This window comes from Homalodisca vitripennis, chromosome 4 (assembly GCF_021130785.1).
Source record: "Homalodisca vitripennis isolate AUS2020 chromosome 4, UT_GWSS_2.1, whole genome shotgun sequence".
In the NCBI taxonomy this organism is placed as follows: domain Eukaryota; kingdom Metazoa; phylum Arthropoda; class Insecta; order Hemiptera; family Cicadellidae; genus Homalodisca; species Homalodisca vitripennis.
This window is the reverse complement of record NC_060210.1, coordinates 61,325,838-61,342,450: the sequence shown is the minus strand read 5'-3', so window position 1 is coordinate 61,342,450 and position 16,613 is coordinate 61,325,838. Positions and strand designations below refer to the sequence as shown.

Here is a 16,613-nt window from a genome sequence, read left to right as displayed (position 1 = left end):
GGACAGAGAAGTCTACTATAAGAGAACTATGATGGGTTTTATAGCAGATATTAAATATATATATAAACCAATATAATAACTTTGTATTGTATGTTAATATTAAAGTACTAACCAAGCACTGTATCCCAACCATGCCACGTATAGTTAAAAGTATATTTTCATAAGACATTATAATTTTAAAATTTTGATATTTTTTTACTCTATGCTAAACAGGGGTTACAGAAATTGTTATATAGGAACTTTTATTACTACCTAGCTTACTTTAAAATTGTAAATGTAAATAAATTGCAAATTCTAGTTAAATTAATTTAACATAATATGTTTGTACTGTCATAAACCTATCTTTATACAGAGCATTTCTAAATTTAATGAGCTCTAGAAGTGAATTCAACCCTTCATCTATAAGAAATCCTTAAAATTGCAATACAACAATGGTATTAATGGATATACAAACTAGCCTATCTTTTAAGTTGGACCAAACAATACATATCTACAAAATTTCAAGAAATCGTTTCAGTGGGTTTGAAAATTAGCGTTAGCGAGTTTGACTACACGAAATTTTATATACGAGGATCAAACAGGACCGATGGAAATAATGATCATATATGAGGGATGTACTGTGTGCGAATTTAGGGATCTAGTTTAGTTATTTTCATAATTGTTCCTCCCCACAACCCTGATAAATTTCTACGATTGCTGGAGTTTAGAGGACCACCTCATCAAGACTACCAGAGATCACGACATGAGCGCAGACCAGTGTTGGTATAATAGTCCACCTAATAGGAACATCTTAGTCTCATCAAGGTCACAGACCAGTGCCGCTCCTCCATCTCCTTTCGCGTGTGCCACATTGCCACATGCGTGTTAGATTCGCCCACGTGTACGGTTCTATAGCCGTAGGTAGTAATAATAAATGCAATAGTATAGATATTTCCTCAATTTGTTCATAAACGCATAAAGATGCATGAATGTGCTATTCTTTATGTTCCTTGTGTAATGTGCTATTTATTTGGTATAAATACTTTATTATGCAATGTATTCGTATGTTTAAAGTAACGTATTTTTATATTCTATAGTAATGGTTTTCTTTCGCGCTTTGAACAAGAGCAAAAATGTAGCTTTTACGGATTTTCTTGGAACATTATTTTATTCACACATACTCAGATCGGCTCTGGCTGGAAGAAAACCATCACGCTGGCTGGCATGGTAAAACACCATTTACAACTTTGTGAAATACGACTGTTCTCAGAACTCTTGCAATCTCTATCAAAGTATAAATTTATAAAATCATTACATTCACTACTGCAATATTACTAGACGTGGGAACTACTGAACTGTACCATAAACTCTTGTGAATGCCCTTTACCTAAAAATGTATAATATATATATATAAAAGAGGCCTTAAACACGTTTTAGTTTCAGTAGAGTAAAACTAGTCAAGATATAAATAGAATACTCCATTATTCATTTGTAATTAAATGTATATGTTGTAAATTAATTTTGCATTAGAAAATAGTTAATACACAATAGTGATACGTAGTGGTTCTATTGTTTATTTCACTATATTCTGTAAAGTATACTTCCAGAATAGTCTTACAGATATTTTTTAAGATATCTAATTCTAGACGCTCGACTCAGAGTTGTACGATTACATTCACCAGTTTAATTATATGATTTAATTCGAAAATGCTGTTTTATAGTGACACGGGTTGTTTTAGATGAATAAGAACAGTTTTTTGTGACATGAGTATTGTGATTCTATTGAGTTATTTTCCATGTATGTTGTATATTTAGTTACCTAGATCAAATTGTTTTATTACTTCAGCTTTATCACATTATTAATGGTCATTTTTAGGGCAACGTGATCTTTATCATGTTTAGAAAGCAGCGTGTACATTCGGAACAAAATATATAAACTGGCTTCTCGTTCTCGCTGTTAAGACGCATTTGTGCACGTATAATTGTGGTTTGTCTATTCAATCGACTTCTTCAACCAACCCATCAAATAATCTTTATGTCTTGAATTCATGTTCTAAAAACATTTAAAATTGTTTAATATTCAAAGCGGTGAATAATTGTGGTTTTATATATGGTATTATAAGTTTAAGAATTATTTATGTCTAATAATACAGACACTTGTTATTATTTACACTAATGTGGCTCCGTGGAGTACAATGACAGTTCACAAAAATCATGGAACTTTATCCTCCAAAGACTTTGTGGGTTTATACCACTTTCTCCTCCCCCTATCAGGGTTAAAAGAAAATCCACAACTACTACACTTAAAAGGGGTATGAGTGGGATATAAAGCCCTCACATCGATACTACACTAACAAACAGTTTATTTATCATTTATCAAACAACGCCATGTGCTCGGCCCAAAAGGAGCGACTTCATAAGGAGGTGACACCAGAGACTCTCATAAAGAATTTTGGAAAAGGGACGCTATGTCGAGATCACGCTACTACCAATTGTGTCTATGGGGATACGGCAAAACGTAGTGACTTCTGAGACAAGACGAGCAATCACTGATACATTTTTATCTAGCTCATGTAACTCTATGAAACTGTATATACAGCTATACATGTGAAACAATTTAATCTTGTAAAATTATATTTTATATTATGGAGAAACAAATGTATAAATATTATAATATTTTATTTTTATTATTGCCCGAAGCTATTTATAATAAACCACATAGTGTCTCCCTTGTTCTGTTTTATATTATGATACGAAATGAATACAAAATCATAAGAATTCATTAATGATAGTCATTAAACCTTTTGGAATTCATTGCTTAAAAATTATCCTTAAAAATCTATTAAAACAAAATCCATATTTAGTCTTTTAAATGCAGCTGTTTTGTTTCACCGTTTCTTAGAATTTATGAAGTGGGAAATCCGCACATTCTATACAGTAGAGCGAGGAAAACATACTCCTTATCTTTTCCAAATGATAAGTTAGGGCAGTTCGATGATATAAGTTAAACATGCAGTTGATACAGTTTGTTGGTGTTGGTCGATCCATAAACTCTGGTTAACGTGACAGCTACTTAGTTTTGTCTCTCAGGTCTGTATATAATGCCGTTTATAACACGCATGTAGTTATCTATCGATAAAGTCTTAAAAGTAATGTCATTTTTAGTTTTACTTACATGAGCATTGCTAAATATAAAGAAAATATTTTTGATCTCTGATGATCAATAATGTAATTTGTGTCACAATGATAATCATTTGCCAAAAATGTACAATTTTTGCAGCATTTAATAATCATAATATACCGTAAACGGTTAGATTTAATTAACGGTTAATTTTACGTTAAGTGTGTAGTTTATTTAATTTGAAAGTTCCTGAGAAAACTAGTCATTCAGCAGAACGTTTTTTTCGACTGAAAAATTTGCCTTAGGTGAAATTGGAAACGTTTTAGTTTGTAGCATCACCTGAATAGTGCGGAACTCACTTAAAAGTTCGATAGCTTATCGATCGTTATCTTCTTTGTCTGTACGAAACTCGGCATTTGAGACCAAAAAAAGAGTTTTCGGGATTATTAATTATGTCCTTACTATGTATAGATGTATAGGAAACATACAGCTAAATTAAAATTTACAAATCTATATAGAGTATGAAACTGGTATTAAAATTTGCATTATAGTTTGAGTTAAGCAGAATGTAACATCTTTGTTAAGTGGAAGGGAGGGGGGAGAATTTGGTTTTCATACAAAATTTAACTAATTTCTACAGATGAAATCTTTCTTTGAATTCTTGCCACATGATATATTCAATTTTTCTTCTTAAGATGGATTTCGTAGCACTGTTTAAATTATAATAGTCTTTTAGACTTTGCAGTGCTCTGAGTAACCCAATCACTCATGTTAATGTTTCACATGTTAAAATCTTATACAATAATATTCATTTTGTTTACAAATTTAATTATTTTTTTTATTTTCTGTTTGCCATCATGACTAACCATAGGACCAATATAAAAATGTTCACTAAAGCTCAGCCAAATCCCGTTGAGTAACATGCGTCACCAAACACCATGTTACCTAAATAGAAGTTAAGTTTTGTGCAAAGTTTCGTCACTTCGAAATATCATGCGAGCAGACAGACAGACAAGCTGAAAGGAATGAAATTCTGCAGCCCCTTCAGCTTCATTAACTTTAGCCATATAAAAGGAAGAAAAGTAAACTGCGGTTAATATAAAAGAGAATATTAATAATGCAAAGGTAACTGAACTGTCTGTATTCATCGGCTTCAACAGTTTCGTTACTTTTCTCATACACTAACAAAACTATTAAGCTATGAGAATATTTACCTTTCTTATAATTTAATACAACAAACTTCTTGACGGCTTTATGGAAATTGTTTAGAAACTGTGTTTAGAAACTCCAGTAAGAATAAATATGCTTCAAACTTGTCAATTTGCAATTTTACAACACAATGAAGAGATTATGTTATAAAACTAACATCATTTGAACAACTTAAACAACATTAAAAACTTATTAGTTGTATACATGTATGTTTATAACGAAACTACATTAAATAATTATTATTAGTACTTCTTTCCTCACCAAAATGGTGTAAAATTTAAATATTTGAAATAAAATGCATTGATACTCACTACAAATGCAGAACAATATAACACACTCTAGAAACAAATAATTGCTTTTTTATAAAAAATATTACTTCCAACTCTGTTAAACATTATTAATACATTAATTTTTACCTTGCGTGTTTTATATACGTATTATCTTCGCTCATCATTAGTAATTATAATGTTACGGCACTCTAATATAACCAGGTTAATTTTTTAACGATTATCAATGTTACAACGTGTGTTGATTTCACTCAATTGAAACAGCCAGTATTTAAATGTTAGGATTGTACTTGTTTGGTGAGATCTATTTCCGTTTGGTAAACTACTAACTGATGCTGGTAATCATAAATCACGACTATTTGAAATAAAATCTTTCTAATTGAAGTAATTACTTATTTTAGTGGGCTATGGATGCGTTTTGCATAGGGAATAAACTTTTGTCTCGCAACACGCATGTTTATGTTTTTCATATGCTTTAAAAGTACGTAGAATAAGAGTTTTACCGGAATGTGAAAGAACCGTTATATAAACATCTGATCTGAACTGACAAAATTTAATAAAAAATCTGTTAAGATTAAAAGGAAAATATAAACCACAATAACATACAACGTTTTATATGATAAGGAGAATAACGAAATGGTTCTATAGTTAGTAGTGTTTTACAATGATTGTTTATATAGATATATAAACTATGAACAGATGTTCGATCACTTGACTCATTTTATTATTGGTGTAAATGTCTCAAGTAATAAAATGGAATATCTCGTCGTCTGGATCTATCCCTGCTTCTGCAGACTTTCCTTATGGAATTTTTCAGGTGAGGTTTAAAGCTCCAATTTAAAAGCTGTCAAAATTTGCAAAATAAATTAATATTATGCTATTAGCTTTGTTGTATTTAACAGAATAAAAAACTTCCATCACCAAACAATCGTTGCAAAAGGACTAAAATTTATGGTAAAATACTAGTTGAACTAATCTACGAACTACTAATTTATTTATAAATAAATCCTATGTATAATTGCTTAACTTACTGCATAATTTAATAGCAGTATTAAAAGCTCATCGGATTCTATGCTGAATTTAATACAGTTAATATTAATTCCTATTCCATTTCACTACTAGTTTCGTCCTAATGAGATTTAAAAAGGGATTACAAATACATAAATTAGATCTTTTCTAGCTAGCAAAGCTGTAGTATAATTTAATTCTAAAAGGAGGTTAGTTTTCTGTTGATTATAGTTATAAACTTTACTCAATTACATTGGCCCTTAACTTACATTCACTTAAAAAATAAATTACGGAAAAAGAAGTTTAATACAAATTTTGCTGAAGAAATGTCAAAACCATTAATTGACTTTTTAAAAGATAAATAACATTTCACAACTTTCAACGAAAACTTCAAGTTCAACGAGATATGGAACAGCAATAGATGCTGTGTTTACAAGATATTTAGCAAGAGTTTATTCCAGAATTTGTATTTCTTATTTCAGTCATTATGAGCCCATAATTACATTTTTAGAATATAATGACAATGAAAATTAAGTAATAATTTCGAAAATACAAGATTGTAGTGAAAATTACACTGACAAAATTATAGAAACTAATATAAACGATAATAATGAAAATGTATAAATATGTACTACTTTAATATATAAAATTCACTGACCCTTGTAATATATGAAATGCACAAAATATTGCAAAAATATGTGTACAATATATAATATGTATAAAATAATAGAAAATAGAAAACTTTTTATATTAAAGAATTGGCTCGGTCATATTATTTAAACAAAAATACAAATAACCATTTAATGATTAGCAAACTTACTAATTAAACGAACAAATATTGTCAAAAACAATTTTTATTGTTATGACAATATTACATTGCATGACAAACGTCAGTTAATAAGGACTCCTAAAATAGATGTCATTCGTAAAAACAATCTTTACAATTACGCCTCTTTATTATCGCCAATGCGGGGTTATACACACTTACACAGCGGGGTTAGTCTACTAATTAGGCGGTATCCCAGTTGAAAAGAAAATCTCATCTACATTACAACATGCCTGAGACACGAAGAAGCTTTTTAGACGAGTATTTAGTGCCTTACGTTAGAGCATCTTTGACTGAATTGTGCAGTCGGTTGAGGAATTTAACATCCGCTTGCAAGGGCTGTTATGTTTTCATACATGTGTATGTCATACAACGTTGTTTCCAATATTCAGAGACATGGCAGAGTTAACAGTTGAAATTTCTTGAAATCCTGCGTGGCGACTCTCTAAATTTGATATTTGGCAAGATGTACTGCTTTGATCTTGATCTTTAAGACGACTACACGCTTGAATATTATAACAGTAATACTGGCAGATAATGTTGAGTACAACGCTTCCGAGGAATTACCAAACATGTAAATTCTGTCGTTAATTAACACATTATGTTTTGTGTCCACAGCTGTGGTGGGTCTGTGCTTGCCAGCCTGGGCGGTGAACCCTTTACAGGGCGTCGAGTCCGCCGAGGGGTCTCACCGCCGCCTCTGCCCACCCATGGACAACGTACCCCAGCCGCCCGAGAGAGTCAACACCACTCACCTCCTGCAACGGTTACGAGCCGAGATGCGCCGGAACAATGTCGTGCATGGACCCCCTATTGACGCCTACATCGTCACAACTGATGATGCACATCAGGTTAGGCAGATTTCCTACCCCTTAATGTTATATTAGGTAGTGTGAGCGAAGATTTGGTGTTGACTGCGTTTGCACTTGAAAAACTTTAATATGCACTGGTGAGAAAATAGTAAACCATTACTAAAAGAGGTGAAAGTTTAAAGATGCAAAGAAATTTCAATATCTATCTGCAGGCTATTATTATCGGTTTGTGTACACTGATAACATCATTAAAATTACACTTCAAAAGTACCGGGAAGGAAACCTTTTTTCCTCTTCCTGATGGAAATTTATTTTACTTAATCTGGACTCGGAACGGAGGAAGCGGAAAGAGTTATTCGCTACCATTCACTCTCAAGAGTCTTGTCAACACTTATACTGCACTCCCCGCCTAGCCTTTCAACCACTTCGCTCCTCACTATTGTACATCGTACCCTCTGCCTCAACCTGAATTTAAGTTCAAGAAGCTGTATTTTACATTTTAAATGACTTGCTTCGCATAAAAAGTCTTATATTAACTCTCCTGGTTATTGTGCTATCATATGTTGTCTACGACCCTCTGACCTTACAGGAGCCCTCTTATAATTCAGGAGCCGAGAGCCAATTTTTACTGCATAAGGACCACAACCTGACTTTACTTGAAACTGAAAGCATTTTTCGTAAGAAAGAAATCGACCTTTAGTGGCACTTATTTTTATTGAGAGTATAATTTAAATCGGAAGGTATCAAAATGCTGAAAAGTATAGTTTTTCTTAGATACATATTTCTGGCTTGATACATCTAAAACCGACCGTGAGACACATCAGAAAATTATGTAAATAATCGAAAGTGGTCACTATAATAGTCTGTATATGGTTAGATGACACTGATTAAACATTTATTTACATGTATGATGGTTGATTTTAAATTCGTAAAGATTAGAAAAATATGATCTCAGATCAACTGTTCATTCATGAAAAACCTTTATATTTGATGCCTTCCCATTCCGACTCTAACTAACGCTAGCGCTCTGATCATCAATTCCTTTCTATTTTATTTTTTTCTTATTTATATACGGTATACACCATTTTACAACAAATGTTAATTATATGCTATCACAGTACAAGAAAGAAACATATTATGTTTAATTTTACCAAAGAAGCCAAACATTACTAATATTAACAACATATATGTATATAAAACAACAAAATGACGTTAGACAAAAGATAATAAGAAGATAAATAACGAGGAAAAATAATATATATCACTCAAATTATTACTATAGCAATCAGCGAACAATTTTAAAAGCGATAATATAAACTATTTTAAAAAAACTTCGGTTTTAAAATTGAAAACAGGAAACTATTAATAATAAGGAACAAAACTGACCAGTATCAACTTATCTACAATTGTAATGCAAGATGTTAGCATGCGATGTGTGGGGGTGTGCGTATGTGTAACAACCCCAACTTATTTATTTTCTAAGGATAAATTTCTATTTCGATGTGAAAAGAATTCAGGTCATGTGCTTTTTCAATGCAAATTAGCTCTCGGCATCATGCAGCCGAATGTTTAACTGGTATAGTATCCATGTTTTAGTCTGGAGTTCAAATGCGTCTTGCCATAACACCAACAGTTTTATAAAACTTTTAGCAAGCTACAATTATTAAACTATAAATTAAAATCAAGATGAACGATTAAATTATTTATATAGTTTTGCTTAACACAGTTTTTATTCTGTCTCTTTGTTGTGATAAAATATGAATACAACTTTTGCAAAAAATTCAAGTTCCGGTAGGGGCATTTTTATTTTTAAACTTGGTCATATTTAAAAGTATATGAAAGAACTATAATTCCTAATAAGATATGTCACTTTGTTTCGCTGCATTTCTATACTATGCAGTGTGTAACATGTCATTTTTATAGGGGGTTTAAATAAGGCATTTTTATTTTTTTGAGAGGAGAATATTTTTTTAGTTTAATGACATGTTATGATTTTTTATTTCTTCCACCTACAATTATACTCCAATACCTCAACGCCATCGCGGGAGACGTCAGCTGGCGGGGTCCGGCTCGACCGGGTAAGACGCGGAGTTTCAGGATACATCCGCCGGAGTTCGCTTCAAGGGCTGAAGCGCCTTACAGCGGACAACTCCAGTACTACACTGGAGTACTGGACCTGATTCTGAGTTCAAATAAAGATATTAATGTATCACTGGAGAGTGATAATCTGTTGCCGGTTGAGGAGAGACACCACCCACCCTTATCCTTTGAGATCCACTACCGACATATCAACCAATCTCATTTACTCAAAAGACACATATATGATCTGAAAAGGTGTAACCTTATGAATGTTCATCGCTCGTTGTTAACTACTGACTTTCATGCAATACTGTCCAACTCAGACCTTAACAGGGCAACAAATTCCTTTATCTCTACTATTTCCAACATAGTAAAGGCTAACTCGCCAGTAAGAAGAATTGGCTATTCTCCGTTTCCTAAATGGTTTTCACCTTATTTAAAAAACTTAATAATAACAAAAAAATGTTTACATAAAAAATACAAGCACTTTCCGTCAGCATCTAATTATTCCAGATTCGCTAACATAAGAGCAAGGTCTTGGCTGCCTGGGATTATCGCCAGCATATACAAAGGGTTGAAGCTGGAATCCCCAACAATTTCCGTTTATTTTGGAGTCATGTCAATTCCACAAGAAAATCTTCGTCTGTGCCCTCTCAGATTGTTCACAATGGAGTCGTTGCTGAGGAGCCTCTTGCGATGTGTGAAGCATTCAAGGACTTCTTCTCCTCGGTTTTCACGAAGCCTACGGGGGTCTTTGTTCCAAGCGGATATTACCATCTCGGAGACGGAGTTGCTTATGAGTTCACCCCTGAAGAAGTATTGGAGAAGCTTAGAAACCTTGATGACAAAAAGGGCTGGGGCCCTGATGGGATTCCACCAGGTGTACTCAAGTACAGTAGAAGCATCTTGGCCATTCCAGTTTGCCACATATTTAATACCTCACTTGCGATGGGAATTTTTCCTGAGGCGTTCAAAGCAGCCTACGTGGTCCCCATTCATAAATCAGGACCTACTGACATCGCCTCAAATTACAGGCCCATTTCCATCCTCTCAGCTTTATCCAAAGTTTTTGAGGATCTATTTCTTGATCGAATAAGATTTGGGATTGCTCAGTTAACCTGTCCTCAGCAACACGGTTTCTCACCAGGAAGGTCGACTTTATCAAACTTAATGTTACTTCAGACTCAGGTGCAGAATGCTTTTGCTAATGGCAAACAGCTAGATACAATATATTTAGACTTTTCCAAGGCCTTTGACACTGTTGACCATGCCTTATTACTCAAAAAAAACTCTGCACTTGGTTTCGATAACATTTCAATTCGTTGGCTGTCGAGTTACCTTTCTGAGCGCAGGCTTGCAGTGAAGTTTGCTGGGTCAATATCCTCTGAGTTTATCTCACTTTCCGGTGTTCCCCAGGGCTCTATCATTGGACCTTATCTCTTCGCACTCTTCATAAACGATCTTCCTCTGAATATCAACAGTGACTGCCTAATGTTTGCGGACGATGTAAAGTTATACTCACAAATTACTCATGTTGCGGACTGTGAATCACTTCAAGATAGTCTTCATGGCGTATATGAATGGTGCTTAATAAACAAAATGTCACTAAACGCCAAGAAATGTCAAGCCATATCATTTTACCGTTGCACTTCGCCTATAATGTACAATTATTTGTTGCAGGGAGAAACCATCGCTAGAGTAAATGAGGTGAGAGATTTGGGAATTACTCTGACACAGAATTTTAGCCCTGAGGCTCACGTTCATAATATTTGCTCGAAGGCAAACAGAATGCTTGGTTTTATCTCCCGTTTTTTTAAACATATAACAAATATGGTAGCCCTGAGGACTATATACTGTGCCCTGGTACGCCAGATTCTGGAATATGGATCGACTGTTTGGAATCCACACCAAAAGTACCTTTGTGATGATCTTGAACGAGTTCAGCGTCGTTTCATCCGTTTGGTGGGCGTCAGAAATGGATACCAGTACCAACAAGTACCAATTGATGATATGTACGCCAGACTTGAACTGGAACATCTTGATACTCGCAGGACTGTAGCCGACTTAGTGGTTCTCCATAAGTTGGTGAACGGTGAGATGGTTTGCCCGGACGTCCTTCAACTCCTCAATTTCAAGACACCATCCAGCACTCGTTCCAATGACCTCTTCATCAGGCAACACTATGGCACAAACTATGCAGCATACAGCACGGTGGCACGCCTGCAGAGGGCCGGCAACAAACTGCCTATAACTGTCGACCTGTTCCATGATGGCGTGAGAACATTGAAGTGGAAAGTGAAAGGTGCAGTGCTGCCAACGTAAATGCCTCCACTTAATGTCTATGTTTGTTCATTTTCTCTGTTAATTGTATGTCATAGTTTGTCTATTTACTATTGTTATTTTTACTGTTTGCTGTTTTGAAACACTGTTATGAATATCCCTGTTATATTATTTTATAGTTTATTATGTTTTTTCTGTTATTACTGTTATTATGTTATTTCTGTTATTATGTTATTTCTATTGTTATAGTTTATTTATTGTTGCGTTCTTTCATTATGGTATTGTTATAGTTTTAAAACATTTATATACGTATTTATTCTAGCATATGTCATGCCTTGCAATAGAGTATTTTGTAATATTTCCTTTCAGTCTTTCACATGTTTTTGTTGTGGAAATTTTTTGTTTAGGTTAAGTTGTAATTATTGTAATTATTGATCTTGAATGTAAAAATGGAGTGTGTCCGTTGGAAATAAATAAATAAATAAACTACAGTACGTAAGTACGCTGTGCCTGGTTTCCTCGCTCTCTCGGTCGCTGTCTTTCGGTCGGTGTCTAGCAGTCGAAGTCGTCGAGTCGGAGCCGCCGCCCCCATACACGCCACGATAAGGTGCAAGTAAGTAGGTACTTATTTACCTGCCAAAACACGGTTTTACCTGAACTTGCCTAGTCACTAACGATAGGATAAGTACATGACATTACGTACTTAAGCTGCTAACAGAATATAATTATAGATATAAAGTGTATCAAGAAAATAGATCAGTACGAATAGGATTAGATCCTATTACTAGTAAAAAAGAGTTTGAATTAAGTTTTACTTAATTTATCGTTTCTTTTCGAGGCCGCTGGGTCGCTTGACGTACGTACGTTGGCACCAGCGCTCCTGAGCTTCAGCCTAAGAGTAATCTAATTTAGTTTTACTTAATTTATCGTTCCTTTTCGAGGCCGCTGGGTCGCTTGACGTACGTTGGCACCGGCGTTCCTTAGCTTCGAGCTCTAGGTGAGATAGGCGCGATTCCAAGCGAGCTCGTGTTTACATTTAGTTTTTATTTAGTTTATCGTATCTTTTCGAGGCCGCTGGGTCGCTTGACGTACGTTGGCACCGGCGTTCCTTAGCATCGGGCAGGACGTAATTTAGTTAAGCTTTGATTTAGTTAAGCTTTTATTTAGTTTATCGTTTCTTTTCGAGGCCGCTGGGTCGCTTGACGTACGTTGGCACCAGCGTTCCTTAGTTTCGAGCTCTAGGCGAGCTAGGCGCGATTTCGAGCGAGCTAGTGTTTACATTTAGCTTTTATTTAGTTTATCGTCTCTGTTCGAGGCCGCTGGATCGCTTGACGTACGTTGGCACCAGCGTTCCTTAGTTTCGAGCTCTAGGCGAGCTAGGCGCGATTTCGAGCGAGCTAGTGTTTACATTTAGTTTTTATTTAGTTTATCGTTTCTTTTCGAGGCCGCTGGGTCGCTTGACGTACGTTGGCACCAGCGTTCCTTAGTTTCGAGCTCGAGTCGAGCTAGGCGCGAATTTGAGTGAACTAGTGTTTACATTTAGTTTTTATTTAGTTTATCGTTTCTTTTCGAGGCCGCTGGGTTGCTTGACGTACGTTGGCACCAGCGTTCCTTAGTTTCGAGCTCGAGTCGAGCTATGTGTGATTTCGAGCGAACTAGTGTTCGCATTTAGATTTATTTAGTTATCATTTCTCTTTTTTGGCCGCTGGGTCGCTTGTCGTAAGTTGGCTCCAGCGTTCCTCGTTTTCGAGCTTCAGTTGAACCAACAACTGTCGTATTCGGGGACGTTTAGGTAGTGGAACAGTCATCCTAAAGCAAATGCTGACGCCTTCCCTTTATTCCCTTTCGTTTCCGAGTCTGCGATGATGAAAGCATGTTGATCCGTTGATCATCGGTGCTGTATTTGCTTCGGCTTTTGGTTTCACATTAATTCGGTTCTGAGCTGAACTTGGAAACTACCTCTCCCTTTCGAACCCTGGATTTTACCCCTCTCGACTGTTCTATCCGGTGTCTTAGGGTTATATATTTTTATAAACTATCCCTGACCCGATTAAACGTTATAAGTGCTATATTTTATATTTAATTTAAATTTTATATAATACATAGACTGATATCTACACTTTGTTCTATAAACTGGGACTCATTTTAATATAACTAACGTAAAACAATAGATTTTTGAAGTTGGAAAAAAACATTTTGCAATAAAAAAAACCTTGTCTTAGTAATATGTACATTAATAATAAACTAATAAATAAGACAACCTGAATTGTATCAACGATTTATCAATTTGTTGGATTACTGATCAAAATGTTAGTAACAAAAAATCAATATCGCATCAATTTTATGACCATGTCATTTGTTAAAAACAATTTTTATTTTTATTTCTACGGCATTTTATAAAGGTCATGTTCCAAATAACATCTTCAACATCTCCTTTGATCTTTTTCAGTATCGGAAATAAGACTCAGTAGTCATGAAAACAACATATTTTGTTTACATTCGCATCCAAAGTATTTAAAACGAAAATAATTTGTTCTAAAGAATATCTTCCACTGTTAAAGACTATACGATGTGCTGAGAAGTGAAAGAAATGCCACCGAAAGAAGTGAAATCGGTTCGATCTAGTTCTCCATGTTACGTACTTTTGGAACGGTGATTGATTATAATTTTATAAATAGCACATTTATCGAAATAGTAAAACAAACAGTAATATAAAAGTATACAATTCTATTTTAATGTATTAATGAAATGTTAAATAATTTTTTTATCATTCATTATGATATTCTGATGTTAATACTAATTGAAATATTAGAATACAATTCTTTAGCTTGAAGTTAGTGCTGTCCTTTCATATTCAAGGGCATACTGAATATATTTACTTTGGCGTTGTAATAATTCCATACTTATAATTCGATACGTGGAATGTTATTGTATGAGTTATTAAAATTTCATGCGTGCAGTAATGTATTATATGATTAAAGTTTAATCTGTAGAATATCTAAACTTCTCATTAGTTATTAATGAGTGATTAATTATCAACTTCTTTACCCTTTTTTAATACAAAACGTTTGAAATAATATTAAAAGTTAGGCTTTACTCGCTTTCTATTTAATCAAACTTTTCATACATACCATTAAAGTGTATTGCTAACTTAGGAAAATAAAACTTTTAGCCAAGTAAATTTATCGCTAATTAATTTTCTCAGCGAGTATTCAGGTCCCGAGTTGTTGAGTGGTCAAATCGTCCGTGAAATTGAATTCAGTGGATGATAAGTAAGAGGACGGTTTGGCGGGAATCCAACCAACAGCTGATAGCAGACGACGAGATGAGGCGCAGCTGTTTTTTCTTTGTTGACGGTTATTTCCATCTGGACCTCAGTGATTTGTAGGTTTACACGCGTAAGAGTTAATTCCTCGACAGGGATGCATACACCATCCTAACCTATGACAATGTTTTCCACCAAACTTTTACTGTTATTTTAATTCAAAATGTAATGGTGAATACTGATTTAAATTACAAAAAAAAAAACACTAATTTAAATTAAAGTACTGTAACATATTTTAAAATGGAATTTACTGTTTAAAAATGTGTCTTGGTTAAATGGGAATAGAATCAATGCGAGCGGTGTAAATTACAGTACAGTAATACTCTTAAATATTTAATTCATAAGAAATTATAAAAGTGGGGCAATTTGCCCTCAATCCTACAGTTAAGCAATTTACTTCAAACTCATATAATGAGGATAGCTCAGAAATAAATTAAATCCTGAATTTATATTTATAATTGATGGCTAACATACTTGAGTGATTTCTCGCACTCAATATTCGCACAATTTTTCTTCGTTTTGCGATAATACTGGTGAGTGTCAACCTGATTCCACAGTTATGATAATTTAACATTCACTTATTTTTAAAAGCTCCAGTAATTACCCAAACATAACAAAATTCTAACATTACCTAACTCTTAATGCTACTCATGTTTAGACTGGTGATATGTATTTAACTAAAATAATTATAATGACAGAAAAGACGAATTGTGATTTTGAAAAGTGAATAAATAGCAAAATGTTAAGTTTTCAAATGTATAGACTAGTTTTCTAAATATTGGTCGGACAGAGATAAAGACAAAAATAAAATTTGTCCTCAAATCGTGGACTTTGCTAATGCTCAGCCAACAGTGGTGTAATATGAAGGGTTGATAGAATGTGAATGTTGGTTTTAGCTCCAGTTAGTGCATCCTACTTATTGCTTCCTCTCACTATATATACCTTATGTGTAGAAAACTAGGTTAGTTCACCGTGCTTTTAGATCTTGCCTAAAACATTGTAGTGCACTCAATTGTGTACCTGATGAGACAATGAGAATACCTCTTAACCTAGATTACAGTATACTTTGTAGTCTTACGTGTCTCTGACGTCAAACGCTTTGACGTTCATCTTCATCATCTACCATTTTGGATCTCTTCAGACAAACATGACTCCAGCCAGATTCCCTGTCTATGGCAGGGTTAGATTGCAGACGCTGCACCAAGACGAAGGTGAACTGAAGCTAAAGTCAACATTAACAAAGGTATAATTGAATAAATAGTGTTTTAACAACAATTAGTAGGGTAGTTTATTAATACAGTTAATATCCCCCAACCCACGGCCCAATACCCACAAACTGGTTAGTACATGAATGCATTAAATATTGAATATAATTGAACGGAAGTTTATTGTTAGCTTACGTAGCATAATATATGTTTGCACTCAAAACAATACAGCCTCATATTACGATGCCTTGTTTATAGCCACGATAAATATCTTGAAAATTCACAATGTTAGTTTTTTTAGAATATAAAATCATTTTGTAAAATTAAGACAATATTAAATACCATTAAAAAGGAAAATTAAAATACAAAAGAGTTACATCGTCATTTAACATCTGGTATTGCTGAGTCCTACCTAAAACTCTGTTATGATTAATTATTAATCAAATTTTCAATTAAAGAGCCTTGATTGTTTATAAAATGTA

At 34.0% G+C, this 16,613-nt stretch overlaps 1 protein-coding gene across 1 annotated transcript in view; it reads left to right on the top strand.

Annotated features, from left to right (window-relative positions):
• The window catches only part of LOC124361045, a 198,033-nt gene that overhangs the window by 82,766 nt on the left and 98,654 nt on the right, over nucleotides 1-16,613 (top strand). Inside the window, exon 2 of the mRNA XM_046815082.1 lies at nucleotides 7,049-7,281. Within this exon, the coding sequence (XP_046671038.1) occupies nucleotides 7,049-7,281 (233 nt within the window). The remainder of the gene's footprint in view (nucleotides 1-7,048; nucleotides 7,282-16,613) is intronic.